The 19,641-nt window shown below is 43.8% G+C and overlaps 1 protein-coding gene across 1 annotated transcript; it reads left to right on the top strand.

Annotated features, from left to right (window-relative positions):
- The first annotated feature begins 22 nt into the window (after positions 1 to 22).
- LOC145879818 (uncharacterized) lies at positions 23 to 17,463 on the top strand. The gene is made up of 9 exons (XM_082976431.1): positions 23 to 5,164; positions 11,295 to 11,348; positions 11,431 to 11,484; positions 11,587 to 11,679; positions 11,801 to 11,929; positions 12,109 to 12,180; positions 12,287 to 12,461; positions 12,782 to 12,947; positions 13,062 to 17,463. The coding sequence occupies exons 4-7, from the start codon at positions 11,627 to 11,629 to the stop codon at positions 12,402 to 12,404; spliced, it is 372 nt and encodes a 123-aa protein (XP_082832557.1). The 5' UTR covers positions 23 to 5,164; positions 11,295 to 11,348; positions 11,431 to 11,484; positions 11,587 to 11,626; the 3' UTR covers positions 12,405 to 12,461; positions 12,782 to 12,947; positions 13,062 to 17,463.
- The last annotated feature ends 2,178 nt before the right edge of the window (positions 17,464 to 19,641 follow it).

Below are 19,641 nucleotides of genomic sequence, written 5' to 3'. Positions count from 1 at the left end.
GGGGGGGGGGGCGGGGGGGGGAGGTTAGAAGGATTACTTTATCCTATCCTAGGTATTCCTTAAAGAGGTGGGGTTTCAGGTGTCTCCGGAAGGTGGTGATTGACTCCGCTGTCCTGGCGTCGTGAGGGAGCTTGTTCCACCACTGGGGTGTCAGAGAAGCGAACAGTTTTGACTGGGCTGAGCGGGAACTGTGCTTCCTCAGAGGTAGGGGGGCCAGCAGGCCAGAGGTGGATGAATGCAGTGCCCTTGTTTGGGTGTAGGGCCTGATCAGAGCCTGAAGGTATGGAGGTGCCGTTCCCTTCACAGCTCCGTAGGCAATCACCATGGTCTTGTAGCGGATGCGAGCTTCAACTGGAAGCCAGTGGAGAGAGCGGAGGAGCGGGGTGACGTGAGAGAACTTGGGAAGGTTGAACACCAGACGGGCTGCGGCGTTCTGGATGAGTTGTAGGGGTTTAATGGCACAGGCAGGGAGCCCAGCCAACAGCGAGTTGCAGTAATCCAGACGGGAGATGACAAGTGCCTGGATTAGGACCTGCGCCGCTTCCTGTGTGAGGCAGGGTCGTACTCTGCGAATGTTGTAGAGCATGAACCTACAGGATCGGGTCACCGCCTTGATGTTAGTGGAGAACGACAGGGTGTTGTCCAGGATCACGCCAAGGTTCTTAGCACTCTGGGAGGAGGACACAAGGGAGTTGTCAACCGTGATGGCGAGATCATGGAACGGGCAGTCCTTCCCCGGGAGGAAGAGCAGCTCCATCTTGTCCCCATGAGAAGGCAGACGTACCACATAGCTCAGCTGAAATGACAGAACGTGAGTGTGAGGTTGAACAGGATAATTCCTCAGCTCCAAAGGACAAAGGGGTGTGAATGAACCATTGGAGTTGTTACCTGGTGAGCCAGAATCTACAACAATGACCTCTCAATCTAAGAAAAAGAAGAATAGGAAAAATGCTAAAAATGAAGCTAGGAAAGTGGCTATTAAGCCGAGTGACAATCGGAACCAAATAAAAACAGGATAAGGGTCCCCAAAGGCAGTGCAACTCTCTGGGGAATACAATCAGGTTAAAGTGCTCTGGGACCCATCGTTCCAAGCCTACAGAAAGTCAGTTGTAACGTGTACGCTTAGATTCGGGAAGCAAGTACAGGGACAGCAAATCAATAGAACACAGTACAAAACAACAAACACGAAAAGTGTACTGACATGAAACAGAACACGAGTCAAGGAAAGAACCAAGGGGAGTGACAGATATTGGGGAGGTAATCAGGAAGGTGATTGCCTCTAGGTGAGTTTCTTGTAGCGCAGGTACGTGTAACGATGGTGGCAGGTGTGCGTATTGATGAGACAACTGGTGACGTCGAGCGCCGGGGAGGGGGAGCGGGAGTAAACGTGACAGTACCCCTTCCCTAACGTGCGGCTCCAGCCGCCGGACGACACCAACCAGAGGGATGGTCCCGAGGACCAGGAGCGGGCCGGTCGCTTCTGCTGAGACAGAAGAGCCAGCTTTGGTGCAGGAACCTGTAAAACGTACAGTCGTGGCCAAAGGTTTTCAGAATGACACAAATATTAATTTTCACAAAGTCTGCTGCCTCAGTTTGTATGATGGCAATTTGCATATACTCCAGAATGTTATGAAAAGTGATCAGATGAATTGCAATTAATTGCCAAGTCCCTCTTTGCCATGCAAATGAACTGAATCCCCCAAAAATATTTCCACTGCATTTCAGCCCTGCCAAAAAAGGACCAGCTGATATCATGTCAGTGATTCTCTCATTAACGCAGGTGTGATTGTTGTCGAGGACAAGGCTGGAGATCACTCTGTCATGCTGACTGAGTTCGAATAACAGACTGGAAGCTTCAAAAAGGAGGATGGTGCTTGGAATCATTGTTCTTCCTCTGTCAATCATGGTTACCTGCAAGGAAACACGTGCCGTCATCATTGCTTTGCACAAAAAGGGCTTCACAGGCAAGGATATTGCTGCCAGTAAGATTGCACCTAAATCAACCATTTATCGGATCATCAAGAACTTCAAGGAGAGCGTTTCAATTGCTGTGAAGAAGGCTTCAGGGCACCCAAGAAAGTCCAGCAAGCGCCAGGACCGTCTCCTAAAGTTGATTCAGCTGCAGGATCGGGGCACCACCAGTACAGAGCTTGCTCAGTAATGGCAGCAGGCAGGTGTGAGTGCATCTGCACGCACAGTGAGGCGAAGACTTTTGGAGGATGGCCTGGTGTCAAGAAGGGCAGCAAAGAAGCCACTTCTCTCCAGGAAAAACATCAGGGACAGACTGATATTCTGCAAAAGGTACAGGGATTGGACTGCTGAGGACTGGGGTAAAGTCATTTTCTCTTATATATCCCCTTTCCGATTGTTTGGGGCATCTGGAAAAAGCTTGTCAGGAGAAGACAAGGTGAGCGCTACCATCAGTCCTGTGTCATGGCAACAGTAAAGCATCCTGAGACCATTCATGTTGCTTCTCAGCCAAGGGAGTGGGCTCACTCACAATTTTGCCTAAGAACACAGCCACGAATAAAGAATGTTACCAACACATCCTCCGAGAGCAACTTCTCCCAACCATCCAGGAACAGTTTGGTGATGAACAATGCCTTTTCCAGCATGATGGAGCACCTTGCCATAAGGCAAAAGTGATAACTAAGTGACTCGGGGAACAAAACATCGATAGTTTGGGTCCATGGCCAGGAAACTCCCCAGACCTTAATCCCATTGAGAACTTGTGGTCAATCCTCAAGAGGTGGGTGGACAAACAAAAACCCACAAATTCTGACGAACTCCAAGCATTGATTATGCAAGAATGGGCTGCCATCAGTCAGGATGTGGCCCAGAAGTTAATTGACAGCATGCTAGGGCGGATTGGAGAGGTCTTGAAAAAGAAGGGTCAACACTGCAAATATTGACTCTTTGCATCAACTTCATGTAATTGTCAATAAAAGCCTTTGACACTTATGAAATGCTTGTAATTATACTTCAGTATTCCATAGTAACATCTGACAAAAATATCTAGACACTGAAGCAGCAAACTTTGTGAAAATCAATATTTGTGTCACGACTGTACATCATTTTCTTTAGGAATGTAGTGAAGTAAAAGTAATGTAAATTACAGATACCCAAAAAAACTACTTAAGTAGTACTTTCAAATATTTTTACTTAAGTACTTTACACCACTGGTCCTATATGAGTGCTAGTCCTCTTACACAATCTTTATCTATTGTTATTGTTCAATGTTTCTAGAACTCAAACCTCTCAAGACAGTGTATTTTATTTTGTTTCTGTCTAAAGGAATTTGTAAGGGGTTTTCTTAAAAATGCACATAACATTGTCCCACATAAAACTTTCTTGACATCCTTAGCATGTACTTTGGTGAAAATGTCCTGTGGACAATTGAAGAGCAGGAATGGTAGATACGTGTATCCATACATTCCAGGGGTATTTGACATTGCAGTGTTCATCATGAATGGGGTAAGTTAAAATCTGTGTTTTAGTTAAGCTACACAGGAAGAAACAACTGCAGGAGAGCAATGGATGCAATCCACACAGAATTACTTGAATTAAAATAATACCACTACATACAGTGCATTCGGAAAGTATTCAGACCCCTTGACTATTTCCACATTTTGATACGTTACAGCCTCATTCTAAAATTAATTGAATAGTTTTTTTACACCTCATCAATCTACACACAATACCCCATAGTGACAAAGCAAAAAAACGTTTTTTTGAAATAAAAAATGGAAATATCACATTTACATAAGTATTCAGACCCTTTACTCAGTACTTTGTTGAAGCACCTTTGGTAGCGATTACAGTCACGAGTCTTCTTGTGTATGACCCTACACACCTGTATTTGGGGGGTTTCTCCCATCCTTTCAAGCTCTGTCAGGTTGGATGGGGAGTATCGCTACACAGCTATTTTCAGGTCTCTCTAGGAATGTTCGATCGAGTTCAAGTCCAGGCTCTGGCTGGGCAACTCAAGGACATTCAGAAACTTGTCCCAAATCCACTCCTGCGTTGTCTTGGCTGTGTGCTTAGGATCGTTATCCTGTTGGAAGGTGAACCTTCGCCCATGTCTGAGGTCCTGAGCGCTCTGGAGCAGGTTTACATCAAGGATCTGGCTGTACTTTGCTCCGTTCATCTTTCCCTCGATCCATACGAGTCTCCCAGTCCCTGCCTCTGAAAAACATCCCCACAGCATGATGCTGCCATCACCATGCTTCACCGTAGGGATTGTGCCACTTTTCCTCCAGACATGACGCTTGGCATTCAGGCCAAAGAGTTCAATCTTGGTTTTATCAGACCCTGAATCTTGTTTCTCATGGTCTGAGTCCTTTAGGTGCCTTTTGGCAAACTCCAAGCGGGCTGTCTGTCATAGTCCGTGTATGTAGGTGGCAAGGAAGTCAGGCGCAGGAGAAAACAGAGTGGTTTAAAAATGGAATATTTTTTTCGAAAACCAACGTAGAAAAGAATCCGGGTAAAACAATAACCCGTCGCACACCGATATAGCAACAACACGTACATAACAAACAAACAATCACCGACAGAGAAATGAGGGGAATCAGAGGGTTAAATACACAACATATAATTACTGGGATATGAAACAGGTGTGTAAAGAGACCAGACAAAACCAATGGAAAATGAAAAACTGATCAATGGTGGCTACAAGGCTGGTGACGTCGACCGCCGAACACAACCCGAACAAGGAGGGGCATCAACTTCAGTAGAAGTCGTGACACTGTCATGTTCCTTTTACTGAGGAGTGGCTTCCGTCTGGCCACTGTACCATAAATGCCTGATTGGTGGAGTGCTTAAGCAAATCAAATGGCACAATTATTATATATATATATATATATATATATATATATATATAAAAAAAAACGACTTAAGAAGTAAATGAATGTATTTTTACTTAAGTGCTTTACACTGCTCAGTAGTGACCAATGTCAATCTCTTGATAATTTGTTTTTTTTATGTTTTTATATTCTAGGTGCCTGCCTAGCAATTAAATTAGGGGACTATATAACACATTTTTCTGTGTTGTTCAGCATTTTGATTGATTATGTCATGGAAATAACTTTATTCTATCTATCCATTATAGATGGAGACAATCCTGATTCAAACCGTGGTGACACTGATTTGAACTGGAAAATCATTGGTGAGTGTTTACGCAAATCTATCACCACAGCTTCCTCTGTATGAGAAAATAACAAGTAAATCTGACCTCAAAATGGTGCTACCAAGATCAACTACTGTTAGAAGGTTATTTTAAAACCTTTTCTTTTGTGTGAATATGTCATCATCTGATGACTACATTCTGTTTTTAATCAACCACAGAATGATAGTCTCTCTTGTCTTCAGCTGTTGCTATGGGTCATATTAGTTTCTGTCTCTATATAACAGTAGCTCTCCAACCCTGTTCCTGGAGAACTACTGTCCTGTAGGTTTTCAGTCCAAACCTAATCTAGCACACCTGATTCTAATAATTAGCTCAGGGATGGGAAACTGGCAGCCTGCAGACCCCGTTGTACTGTTGTTCAGCAGTTTTCCTCTTGTCATGTCAGTCATTGAAAATCACTCAATCACTCCATTTTTTAGATTGGTAAATGAATCTGACCAGCTACCTAAACCTAAACATCGTCAAATTGCTGACGGGGGGGGGTGGGCATTGATTTTGTAAGTCACTGTCACTTAGATATCATATTGACATGCATACATTTCTCTCCACCCTATGGTAAAATTAGTAGAATTGCAGCAAACTTTCTTTAAATCTGCAAAATGTTCTCTAATCCCCATTGCAAAATGTTGCTTAGGGCCGGCTCTGACTGCATGTGTGAGTGTAAATGTGGGTACGCAGACCCACGAGTCACTGTGGTCCCTCATAATGAATTCAGATTTTTGTGGCCACCATCAAAGTTGCCCATCCCTGAAAGCTGGTTAATAAGCTGCATCAGGTTAGTTACAACTGGGGTTGGAAACAGAATCTACAGGAGGGTAGCTCTCCAGGAACAGGGTTGGAGACAGAACCTACAGGAGGGTAGGTCTCCAGGAACAGGGTTGGAGACAGAACCTACAGGAGGGTAGCTCTCCAGGAACAGGGTTGGAGACAGAACCTACAGGAGGGTAGCTCTCCAGGAACAGGGTTGGAAAGCCCTGCTATAGAAGGCAAAGGAAGAATTACTCAATAGATCCGCATGGCATTTCTTAATACCAGTAATGTCTATTGGCAAGCAACAACTTTCAGCAAAGACCCTGCCTTTTGAGCCCTGCCCAGGCAAGACATAACATATTCAAGCCAGTAGGGCAACTGGTGTATTTTTGACTGTGGTGTAATGTATCGATGATCTAAGATGGCGTAGCAGTCAGACATCTTTGTCCTGTTGTGTCCCTTGTATATATCTTTTTACATCTTTTTCTTCAAATATCTTTTAAAAATATTTTCCAAAACGTAAACTTCCAAATACTCTCCTGCAACCCGCCTCACCCAACGTGGCGTGGATCTGTTTTTTTTCTAAAGTATTTCTATTTACTTCGGATCTGGAATCCCTCAACTGAAGCTAGCCAGCTAACTACCTACCAGCAAACCATTGCTAGCGGTCATCAGCTAACCTTTAGCTCGGAAAGCTCTCGCCAGTTCAAACAACGTGACTCAAACCAGAGCATAACGGACATACACACATATACATATACATACATATACATATACATACACATATATATATATATACATATACATACATATACACACACACTTTTTTTTTCTTCCATATCCCCCCTACCACGAACTCTGAACATTTTCATCTTCGCAATTAGCTAACCGCAATCCCGGGTGACTACTCCTGGCTAGCGTTTCCATACCGGAGCAAGCACCAATTAGCTTGAAGCTAGCCCGGCCCGGGCTCCTGTGCTACCACCGAAGCCCACTCCCGGGCTACAATATCCGGACCCCTTCTACTGCCGGTACGGGGCACGGAACCCCGCCGATCCTCTACGACTGGAATACCGACATAATCTAACCGAGGATTCCAACAGGCCCCTCAGGTGCGACGTCCGCTGAAGGCCCATTCTGGTAACTGCGGCCTGCTAGCTACCTAGAGCTACTTGGAACCCTACTAATTCCACAACTGGTCTATCGATGTCCCTGCACGAAGAGGCAAAAACAGACTTACCCCCATCGCAACGTTCCCCAAAGGCTAACTTGCTAGCCCCGGTCTGCTAACTGCTAGCTCGCCTGCCCCGGTCTGCTAACTGCCAGCTTGCCTGCCCCGGTCTGCTAAATGCTAGCCCCGGTCTGCTAACTGCTTGCTTGCTAACCCGGTCTGCTAACTGCTAGCTTGCCAGCCCCAGTCGCTAATTGCTAGCTTGTTTAGCCCCGGCCTACTAACTGTTAGCTTGTTAGCATCGGCCTGCTAACTGTCTGAATCGCCGTGTCCCCAGTCAGCCTAACCACTCACTGGACCAATATGTCCACTTCACTCTCTAATATCAATATGCCTCGTCCATTACTGTCCTGGTTAGTGATTAATGTCTTATTTCACTGAAGAGCCTCTAGCCCTGCTCAATATGCCTTAACCAACCATGTTGTTCCACCTCCTACATATGCGATGACATCACCTGGTTTAAACGTTTCTAGATACTACATCTCTCTCATCATTACTCAATGCCTAGGTTTACCTCCAATGTACTCACATCCTACCTTACCTTTGTTTGTACACTATGCCTTGAATCGATGCTATCGTGCCCAGAAACCTGCTCCTTTTACTCTCTGTTCCGAACGTGCTAGACGGCCAGTTCATATAGCCTTTAGCCGTACCCTTATCCTACTTCTCCTCTGTTCCTCTGGCGATGTAGAGGTTAATCCAGGTCCTGCAGTTCCTAGCTCCACTCCCACTCCCCAGGTGCTCTCATTTGTTGACTTCTGTAACCATAAAAGCCTTGGTTTCATGCATGTTAATATTAGAAGCCTACTCCCTAAGTTTTTTACTCACAGCTTTAGCACACTCTGCCAACCCGGATGTCTTAGCCGTGTCTGAATCCTGGCTTAGGAAAACCACCAAAAACCCTGAAATCTCCATCGCTAACTATAACATTTTACATTACATTTACGTCATTTAGCAGACGCCCTTATCCAGAGCGACTTACAAATTGGTGCATTCACCTTATGATATCCAGTGGAACAACCACTTTACAATAGTACATCTATATCTTTTTGGGGGGGAGGGTGGGGGGGAGGGTTAGAAGGATTACTTTATCCTATCCCAGGTATTCAAAGAGGTGGGGTTTCAGGTGTCTCCGGAAGATGGTGATTGACTCCGCTGTCCTGGCATTGTCAGGGAGCTTGTTCCACCAAGATAGAACTGCCAAAGGGGGCGGTGTTGCAATCTACTGCATAGATAGCCTGCAGAGTTCTGTATTACTATCCAAGTCTGTACCCAAACAATTCGAGCTCCTACTTCTAAAAATGCACCTTTCCAGAAACAAGTCTCTCACTGTTGCATCTTGCTATAGACCTCCCTCTGCCCCCAGCTGTGCCCTCGATACCATATGTGAATTGATTGCCCCCCCCATCTATCTTCTGAGCTCGTGCTACTAGGTGACCTAAACTGGGACATGCTTAACAGCCTGGCCATCCTACAATCTAAACTTGATGCCCTCAATCTCACACAAATTATCAATGAACCTACCAGATACAACCCCAATGCCGTAAACACGGGCACCCTCATAGATGTCATCCTAACTACCTCGCCCTCCAAATAAACCTCTGCTGTTTTCAATCAAGATCATAGCGATCACTGCCTCATTGCCTGCATCCATAATGGGTCTGCGACCAAACGACCACCCCTCATCACTGTCAAACGCTCCCTAAAACACTTCTGTGAGCAGGCCTTTCTAATCGACCTGGCCGGGGTATCCTGGAATGACATTGACCTCATCCCGTCAGTAGATGATGCCTGGCTATTCTTTAAAAGTGCCTTCCTCACCATCTTAAATAAGCATGCCCCATTCAAAAAATGTTGAACTAGGAATAGATATAGTCCTTGGTTCACACCAGACTTATCTGCCCTTGACCAGCACAAAAACATCCTGTGGCGTTCTGCATTAGCATCGAATAGCCCCCGTGATATGCAACTTCAAGGCAAGTTAGGAACAAATATACACAGGCAGTTAGGAAAGCTAAGGCTAGCTTTTTCAAACAGAAATTTGCATCCTGTAGTACTAACTCAAAAAGGTTCTGGTACACTGTAAAGTCCATGGAGAATAAGAGCACCTCCTCCCAAAACCACTATAATTGAGGATTTCAATAAGCATTTCTCTATGACTGGCCATGCTTTCCACCTGGCTACCTCTACCCCGGTCAACTGCCCGGCACCCTCCACAGCAACCCGAAAAAGCTCCCTCCATTTCTCCTTCACCCAAATCCAGATAGCTGATGTTCTGAAAGAGCTGCAAAATCTGGAACCCTACAAATCAGCCGGGCAAGACAATCTGGACCCTCTCTTTCTAAAATGATCTGCCAAAATTGTTGCAACCCCTATTACTAGCCTCTTCAACCTCTCTTTCGTATCGTCTGAGATTCCCAAAGATTGGAAAGCTGCCGCGGTCATCCCCATCTTCAAAGGTTGTGACACTGTAGACCCAAACTGCTACATACCTATATCTATCCTACCCTGTCTTTCTAAGGTCTTCGAAAGCCAAGTTAACAAACAGATTACCGACCATTTCGAATCCCACCGTACCTTCTCTGCTATGCAATCTGGTTTCAGAGCTGGTCATGGGTGCACCTCAGCCACGCTCAAGGTCCTAAACGACATCATAACCGCCATCGATAAGAGACATTACTGTGCAGCCGTATTCAGCGACCTGGCCAAGGCTTTCGACTCTGTCAATCACCACATTCTTATTGGCAGACTCGAAAGCCTTGGTTTCTCAAATGATTGCCTCGCCTGGTTTACTAACTACTTCTCTGATAGAGTTCAGTGTGTCAAATCAGAGGGCCTGTTGTCTGGACCTCTGGCAGTCTCTATGGGGGTGCCACAGGGTTCAATTCTCGGGCCGACTCTCTTCTCTGTATACATCAATGATGTTGCTCTTGCTGCTGGTGATTCTCTGATCCACCGCTACACAGACGACACCATTCTGTATACTTCTGGCTCCTCTTTTGGACACTGTGTTAACTAACCTCCAGACGAGCTTCAATGCCATACAACTCTCCTTCCGTGGCCTCCAACTGCTCTTAAATGCAAGTAAAACTAAATGCATGCTATTCAATCGATCACTGCCCGCACCTGCTCGCCCGTCCAGCATCACTACTCTGAACGGCTCTGACTTAGAATACGTGGACAACTACAAATACCTAGGTGTCTGGGTAGACTGTAAACTTTCCTTCCAGACTCACATTAAGCATCTCCAATCCAAAATTAAATCTAGAATTGGCTTCCTATATCGCAACAAAGCATCCTTCACTCATGCTGCCAAACATTCCCTCGTAAAACTGACCATCCTACCGATTCTCAACTTCAGTGATGTCATCTATAAAATAGCCTCAAACACTCTACTCAACAAATTGGATGCAGTCTATCACAGTGCCAACCATTTTGTCACCAAAGCCCCATACACTACCCACCATTGCGACCTGTAGATCTCGTTCATTTGCCCTCGCTTCATACTCGTCGCCAAATCCACTGGCTACAGGTTATCTACAAGTCTCTGCTAAAGCCCCGCCTTATCTCAGCTCACTGGTCACCATAGCAGCACCCACTCATAGCACGCGATCCAGAAGGTATATCTCACTGGTCACTCCCAAAGCCAATTCCTCCTTTGGTAGTCTTTCCTTCCAGGTCTCTGCTGCCAATGACTGGAACGAACTGCAAAAATCTCTGAAGCTGGAGACTCATATCTCCCTCACTAGCTTTAAGCACCAGCTGTCAGAGCAGCTCACAGATCACTGCACCTGTACATAGCCCATTTGTAAACAGCCCATCTATCTACCTACCTCATCCCCATACTGTATTCATTTCTTCATCTTGCTCCTTTGCACCCCAGTATCTCTACTTGCACATTCATCTTCTGCACATCTACCATTCCAGTGTTTAATTGCTATATTGTAATTACTTTGCCACCATGGCCTATTTATTGCCTTAACTCCCGTATCCTACCTCATTTGCGCTCACTGTATATAGACTTTTTGTTTTCTTTTGTTCTACAGTATTATTGACTATGTTTTGTTTATTCCATGTGTAACTCTATGTTGTTGTATGTGCCGAATTGCTATGCTTTATCTTGGCCAGGTCGCAGTTGCAAATGAGAACTTGATCTCAACTAGCCTACCTGGTGAAATAAAGGTGAAATAAAAATAAATAAAAAATACCCACAGGTACACCTGGAATGTATCTGACTGAACCTTTGGTACATGTTTTATCACAGAGACATCAGAAAGCCTGATGACGGTGAGACTGTTGAGGCTGTGGTTGTTCCCAGGTTAGTTAAAATACCTCTATTACATCTTTATACTCTACTCTGTCCTGGATCAGTTTGCCTTGCTTATCCTTTCAGTCATGGTCATCATGATCTCACTTTTAGTGACCAAGGAGGTGAGCCAGGAGAGGAGAACAGGCAGCCCATGGACAATGAAGAGACAGGCACTGACAGCCCTCTGCAGAACGGAGATGCCAGGTAAACTGTACCACATGACTAATCACCTGTCAGTCCTCTGTAATGTAGGCTATGGAGAACATTTGTATCCTTCCCAATCGAGATCCTTAAATCCTTATCAATGTAATAATCTCCCCTTTAGCGACCAAGGAGAGGAAGGCGTTCTAGGAATGGAGGATGGAAAACCGTCAGACAATGACAGAGCAGACACTGAAACCTGTCAGAAGACACATGCTGGTTCCTCTCCACTGAATGTACCCAAGGTTGTCAGGTAAATTCTCCACGAGGCCTCCTTTGGTAAATCTTCATTATCTGTTGAATGAAATCTCATTTCTCCCTTCAGAATTGATCCCATGGATCATGTTAGTCTCTGCCTCTACGGAGGACAGTGTTGTTTGTGCTGGATCAAGAGTTTTAATCCTGATGATAGCCCTGTTATTGCTCCCACAGGGTTAACAGCCAGACTGATAACCCACAGCTTCTGGGTCAACCTCAGAGCAATGGACGCGTGCCATATAGAAGGTGAGAATGTGTATTTATCTGTGTGAAAGTTGTATGGGATGGTAGAGGAAGTTAAATAACTGGTTGAGGTCATGTTTCCTGATCCAGTCTGTATCTTACTCCACAGGAAATCACAGCTGACTGATGGGGCTCCAGGTCAGGGTGCTGGTGAGACTTCAAGCCCAGGAGAGGAAGGCGTGCTAGAAGGGCAGGAAGTCAGCAGACAGTGGGGGAACAGACCCTGAATCCTGTCAGAAGACACATGCTGAACCCCCTCTAGCGAATGGACACCATGATGTCAGGTAAAGTTGACTACATATTGATACATTGGATAATCATCTCACCAACCCCATTATCCCACAGTTCATGTTAGCCCAGTGTTTCCCAAACTCTGACCTGGGGACCCCAAGTTTTGGTTTTTGCCCTAGCACTACACAGCTGATTCAAATAAGCAAAGCTTAATTATGAGTGGATTATTTGAATCAGCTGTTTAGCGCTAGGGCAAAAACCATAACGTGCACCCCCAGGGGGGGGCCTCAGGACCGAGTTTGGGACCCTGTTATCTCTATAGGGGACATTATTATGGTGGATTGTGAATGTTGATGTCTTATTACTCCAACAGGGTTAACGATGAGACTAAGGAAGTGACTCCTGGTGCACAGAGTCCAGGACCTCCTCAGATGAATGGAGGACCTCCCATGTCTAACAGAGCTGCAGAGGAGACCACTGCTCTATTGGACAAACAGGCCTTGGACAAGGACCAAGTCACCAAACCTCCTGAGTTAATAGTAAGTACTGTTTATGTCCTCTGACAACTGGTGAACTGTTTGGCTTGGTATGTAAAATGATGGGACTGGTTGACTTTTAGCTCCAGCATATTAGTAACTCTTGTGTTTTCCAAGGACAAAGGACCTAATGACATGGAGTCAAGAGGAGAACTGTAACAAGCGGTGGACGTTTGTATAACAAAAGAAAACCTAATAAGTTATTATAAAATACAGTAATATATGATATACAGTACTTATTATAAGATACACATATGTGACTAGCTTCATCATAATCCGTCATGTCAACCCCAAGACACATTTTGAGCAGTGTGTTTTACTGCACAATGATTTTCAGAAAGCTCAACTGTTTATTAAGTTCATTCTCTATGTGACGGGTGTAATCTGGATAGGTTAGGAAACGTGTTTAAGTGAAATCAGTTGAAATTCCAAAACAGCACATTACTTGTAGATAACTAAAATTACTGTTATCTGAAAATGAGTGTGACTTATGACTAATTATGATACAGCATGTCACATATTAGCTATACAACATAATGATATGAAAGGATGGCAAGATCATACTTACGCTGGTATTGTATACTATACATACAAGCAAATATAAATCACATACACATGAGAAGATGCATAAAACATAAACCTCTTTAGTATAGACATTTCCAAGATCATGAGGTCTCAATGTCTTGTGGACATGTCAAATAGCTAAACATTGAACGGGCGTTATTTACAGTATGTATACTCAAATGTATGTGGACACGCCTTCAAATTAGTGGATATGTCTATTTCAGCACCACCCGTTGCTGACAGGTGTATAAAAATCGAGCACACAGCTATGCAATCTCCATCGACAAACATTGGCAGTAGAATGGCCCGTACTGAAGAGCTCAGTGACTTTCAATGTGCTACCTTTCCAACAAGTCAGTTCATCAAATTTCTGCCCTGCTAGAGCTGCCCTGGCCACCTGTAAGGGCTATTATTGTGGCGCATCCTTGGCTCAGCCATGAAGTGGTAGGCCACACAAGCTCACAGAACGTGACCGCCGTGTGGTCAAGCGTGTAAGTCGCAATCGTCCGTCCTCAGTTGCAACACACACTACAGAGTTCCAAACTGCCTCTGGAAGCATCGTCAGCACAACTGTTTGTCAGGAGCTTTATGAATTGGGTTTCCATGACCGAGCAGCCACACACAAGCCTAAGATCACCATGCGCAATGCCAAGCGTCGGCTGGAGTGGTGTAAAGCTTGCCGCCATTGGACTCTGGAGCAGTGGAAACGCGTTCTTGCTTCACCATCTGTTAGTCCATCAAACGAATCTGGGTTTGGCGGATGCCAGGAGAACGCTACCTGCCCCAATGCATAGTGCCAACTGTAAAGTTGGGTGGAGGAGGAATAATGGTCTAGGGCTGTTTTTCATGGTTCGGGCTAGGCCCCTTAGTTCCAGTGAAGGGAAATCTTAACTCTACAGCATAAAATTACATTATAGATAATTCTGTGCTTCCAACTATGTGGCAACAGTTTGGGGAAGACCCTTTCCTGTTTCAGCATGACAATGCCCCCATGCACAAAGCGAGGTCCATGCAGAAATTATTTGTTGAGATCTGTGTGGAAGAACTTGACTGGCCAGGACAGAGCCCTGACCTCAACCCCATCGAACACCTTTGAGATGAATTGGAACGCCGACTGCGAGCCAGGCCTAATTGCCCAACATCAGTGCCCGACCTCACTAATGCTCTTGTGTCTGAATGGAAGCAAGTCCCCGCAGCAATGTTCCAACATCTAGAGGAAAGCGTTCCCAGAAGAGTGGAGGCAATTATAGCAGCAAAGGGGGGACCAACTCCATATTAACACCCATGATTTTGGAATGAGACGTTTGACGAGCAGGTGTCCACATACTTTGGTTATGTAGTGTAGTAGAGACATCATTCTCACAGGGCCCAGTCTAAGAAGTTCTATTTTACTACAGAAATTACTCATTATTTGAGAGTTACAGCATGTTAGTTTTAAAATAACTTGCATAATTTGTCCCAACTTCAGCAAAACATTTCACTGACATTTAATACACACCTGTAATCCTACTTTCAGCAAAGAAAGTTCATGTTCCATTTTCCTTTAGAGACTAGAGCCCTCAAACTCAACTTTGGACGTCAAAACAAGTTCCACTGCATTTTGTCATTCTTCCCCTCTAATCAGGGACTGATTTAGACCTGTGACCACAGTTTAGTGCAATTCATTATCAGGTATTACAGAAAACCAGCAGGTTCCGGACCTCGTAGGGTAAGAGTTGAGTACCCCTGCTCTAGAAGATACTACATCAGACTTTATTTAAACCACCGTTTTCATAGGAAAGCATGATTGGTCATTAATAACACCTTCTATTCATAATGCATCAGGATGCACAACATAGCTAACAACTGCTCATGAACGTCTATAACTGCATGAAGCATTATCACCAGGATGTGTAATGCCTTATGAAGCAAAGTATTACTATGCCAGATGCCATATTTGAAAAGCACATTAGGATCGTTATATTATACATTATGTGCACATGAATTGGCCATATTCTAATTTCACTGCACACCCTCTTACACCTATGTAACTCTGTCTTGCGCGCATAAAGGGATAGTTCACCCAAATTACAAAACTACATGTTGTTGTTGTTACCCTGTAAGCAATCTATGGACAAGATAAGAAAGCAATCCATGCTTTGGTTTTGTTTACTGTACTTGGTTAGGGAAATGCATTTTAGCATTTGTGGCACAAATCCAACTCAATAACCCTGTTAAAAGCATTTTTCACAAATCATCCTAAAGTGTCAACATTTGATTGTGTACCACAACTCAGTTATTTTAAGAGATTTGGACATGAAGCATGAAAACAATGCAAGAAAGGGGATATTGTCTTCCATTACCTGACATTGGATTTGATCTAAAAAGTTAGCATTTGAAGACAGTGGTCAGGTAAACAAAACCAAAGCATGGATTGCTGTCTGAGCTTGTCCATAGACTGCTTACAGCTTAAAGAAAGCAAATTATATTTTGTAATTTGGGGGAACTATCCCTTTAACAGGAGTGCGGAACTCCTACGTGAAGTCGTTACAGTATAGCCCTCTGACGTAATTTCCTAAAGAGCATTTCATGTAGGTCATACCACTTAGCTTCATAATCAAAGGCGTTATGCTGCCTGCTTAAAATGCTGTAGGAATATATAGACATGTCATACAATATGATGTATAATGCATAGATTAGAAGGTGTTCTGAAGGCACTTATAACACATTATGAAGAGGGTATTCATAGGAAGTGTTACCCACAGGTCTTGCGGAAGGAACTGTACCCCACATCCCCACCTACTAGTGACATTGTGAAAAATACCACACCTTTAGACAGTAATTGTGTAGCTATGATGACGTTTGTGTTCACTGTTTCATTAGAACGTTTAACACATTGAGAGTATCTTTCAGGTCAAATGACTTAGGCGAATGACATATCCACATACATTGAGACCTTATAACCTTAGTGTCAGAAAAGGTTCATTTTCTTCACATTTGAATTATGGTTGTTTACTTACTTGTAATGTATTTGATATGTCATGTCTGTGGGTTGGTCCCATACATGTATGAATGGTGTCACACTTATCTTCGTCTTCTGACGATATTGCGAAATCGTCGTCTGAAAAGGTAGACCAAAACGCAGCAGGCATGCGGTTGTTCATTTTGAACATTTATTACCTCCAAAATGAACACAAAATAACAAAAGAGAACGAACGATAACTGACAGTCCTGTAAGGTTGACACACACTAAACACGGAACAATCTCCCACCAATAACAAACACACCCTAATATATGGGACTCTCAATCAAAGGCAGATAGACAACACCTGCCTTCAACTGAGAGTCCCAACCCCAATTAACCAAACATAGAAACAGACACACTAGACTAAACATAGAATACATGAAAACCAAACAGTGCCCAAAAACCCCGGAATACTTAAATCAAATGCCCCTTCAACAAACACACCACCCCGAACCACATAAAACGAATACCCTCTGCCACGTCCTGACCAAACTACAATACCAACCAACCTCACACTGGCCAGGACGTGACAAATGGCTTTCGCGTGATGCTTTTTATAGTTAGTTACCTTACACATGTATTTAGTTTCATTTCCTTATTACATTTTCATTACCATTTCATAGTACTATGCATTTTGACTGTTGGATTGATATGATCTACTCATACATTGCCATACAAGTGAGTGAGTTAAGACTATTGTTTAATGAACGACTCAGGTCTGATGGATACAATTGTCCCTCATACTCTCATGTATTATTTGTAACAAACTTTCTGCATGCATTTGAATGAGGAAACCTCCATTATTGTCATATCTACTTTTTTGCCTGCAAGTTTAGGAAGACTATTCTGCAGGGTTTTGTGTTTTATATAATAGAAATGTAGAGCCTAAGATGACTTCTTAATATTAAAATATGTGCTTCATTCATTTCATCATTAAAACATTCCTTTCTAGCTTGTGGTCATGTTTTCTTCAAATGAGACACTGGAGGAGAGTGTCAGCGGTCGTGAAATGGAGACCAAGGCGCAGCGTGTATGGTGCTCATAATTACTTTTAATGAAGACACTTACAGAAACCAACAAAACGACCGAGAACAGTTCCGTCAGGTGCAATACACTAAACAATAAATAACTACCCACAACCCCAAAGGAAAAAACAGGCTGCCTAAGTATGGCTTCCAATCAGAGACAACGAAAGACACCTGCCTCTGATTGGAAACCATACCTGACCAAACATGAAAACCAACACATAGAAATAGACAACTAGAACAAACCCACATAGAAACAGAAAACCCCAAATACATACAAAACAAACCCCCCTGCCACGCCCTGACCATTCTACTATGGCAAATTACCTCTTTCACTGGTCAGGACGTGACAGAGAGGGAAAGATCAAACTCTGATTTATCTAGTCTCCTGTCACTCTTGTTTTTAGTTTTTCAAGTTCATGCAGAAACACATACAGTGAGGGAAAAAAGTATTTGATCCCCTGCTGATTTTGTACGTTTGCCCACTGACAAAGAAATGATCAGTCTATAATTTTAATGGTAGGTTTATTTGATCAAAAAAATACAGAAAAACGCATGTCAAAAATGTTATAAATTGATTTGCATTTTAATGAGGGAAATAAGTATTTGACCCCCTCTCAATCAGAAAGAGTTCTGGCTCCCAGGTGTCTTTTATACAGTTAACGAGCTGAGATTAGGAGCACACTCTTAAAGGGAGTGCTCCTAATCTCAGTTTGTTACCTGTATAAAAGACACCTGTCCACAGAAGCAATCAATCAATCAGATTCCAAACTCTCCACCATGGCCAAGACCAAAGAGCTCTCCAAGGATGTCAGGGACAAGATTGTAGACCTACACAAGGCTGGAATGGGCTACAAGACCATCGCCAAGCAGCTTTTCAGAAATGGAAGAAACACAAAAGAACTGTCAATCTCCCTCGGCCTGGGGCTCCATGCAAGATCTCACCTCGTGGAGTTGCAATGATCATGAGAACGGTGAGGAATCAGCCCTGAACTACACGGGAGGATCTTGTCAATGATCTCAAGGCAGCTGGGACCATAGTCACCAAGAAAACAATAGGTAACATACTATGCCGTGAAGGACTGAAATCCTGCAGCGCCCGCAAGGTCCCCCTGCTCAAGAAAGCACATATACAGTGGGGAGAACATGTCACGGCTGTCGTAGTGATGAGACCAAGGCGCAGCGGATTGCGTGTTCATCAATATATTTATTTAATTAGTGAACACGAAAAAAACAAGAAAACAAAAAAGAACGACAGTTTTACAGGCTATACGCAGCAGTGCAAAATACAACTACCCACAACTAAACAGGTGAAAACAAGCACTTTAAATATGACTCCCAATCAGGAACAACGATGAACAGCTGTTCCTGATCGAGAGCCACACAGACCAAAAAGAAATGTACAAACCAGAAACCTAGAACACAAAAACCCTGAACATACACCAAAACCCCGGAACACATAAATATAACACCCCTCTACATACACATAACCCCCCCGAACCACATAAAACAAATACCCTCTGCCACGTCCTGACCAAACTACAATAACACATACTCCCTCTACTGGTCAGGACGTGTATTTGATACACTGCTGATTTTGCAGGTTTTCCTACTTACAAGGCATGTAGAGGTCTGTAATTTTTATCATAGGTACACTTCAACTGTGAGAGACGGAATCTAAAACAAAATCCAGAAAATCACATTGTATGATTTTTAAGTAATTAATTTGCATTTTATTGCATGACATAAGTATTTGATCACCTACCAACCAGTAAGAATTCCGGCTCTCACAGACCTGTTAGTTTTTCTTTAAGAAGCCCTCCTGTTCTCCACTCATTACCTGTATTAACTGCACCTGTTTGAACTCGTTACCTGTATAAAAGACACCTGTCCACACACTCAATCAAACAGACTCCAACCTCTCCACAATGGCCAAGACCAGAGAGCTGTATAAGGACATCAGGGATAAAATTGTAGACCTGCACAAGGCTGGGATGGGCTACAGGACAATAGGCAAGCAGCTTGGTGAGAAGGCAACAACTGTTGGCGCAATTATTAGAAAATGGAAGAAGTTCAAGATGACGGTCAATCACCCTCAGTCTGG

Source organism: Salmo salar, chromosome 06, assembly GCF_965601325.2.
Source record: "Salmo salar chromosome 06, fSalSal1, whole genome shotgun sequence".
Taxonomy (NCBI): domain Eukaryota; kingdom Metazoa; phylum Chordata; class Actinopteri; order Salmoniformes; family Salmonidae; genus Salmo; species Salmo salar.
The sequence above is the reverse complement of the archived record's forward strand: the minus strand, read 5'-3'. Positions and strand labels throughout refer to the sequence as shown.

Bases quoted from the DNA above. Each gene is read 5' to 3' on its own strand.
- LOC145879818 (XM_082976431.1), top strand. From the start codon at position 11,627: ATGGACAATGAAGAGACAGGCACTGACAGCCCTCTGCAGAACGGAGAT. The intron at 11,680-11,800 runs GTAAACTGTACC...TCTCCCCTTTAG, and splicing joins CTGCAGAACGGAGATGCCAG to CGACCAAGGAGAGGAAGGCG. The intron at 11,930-12,108 runs GTAAATTCTCCA...TTGCTCCCACAG, and splicing joins AATGTACCCAAGGTTGTCAG to GGTTAACAGCCAGACTGATA.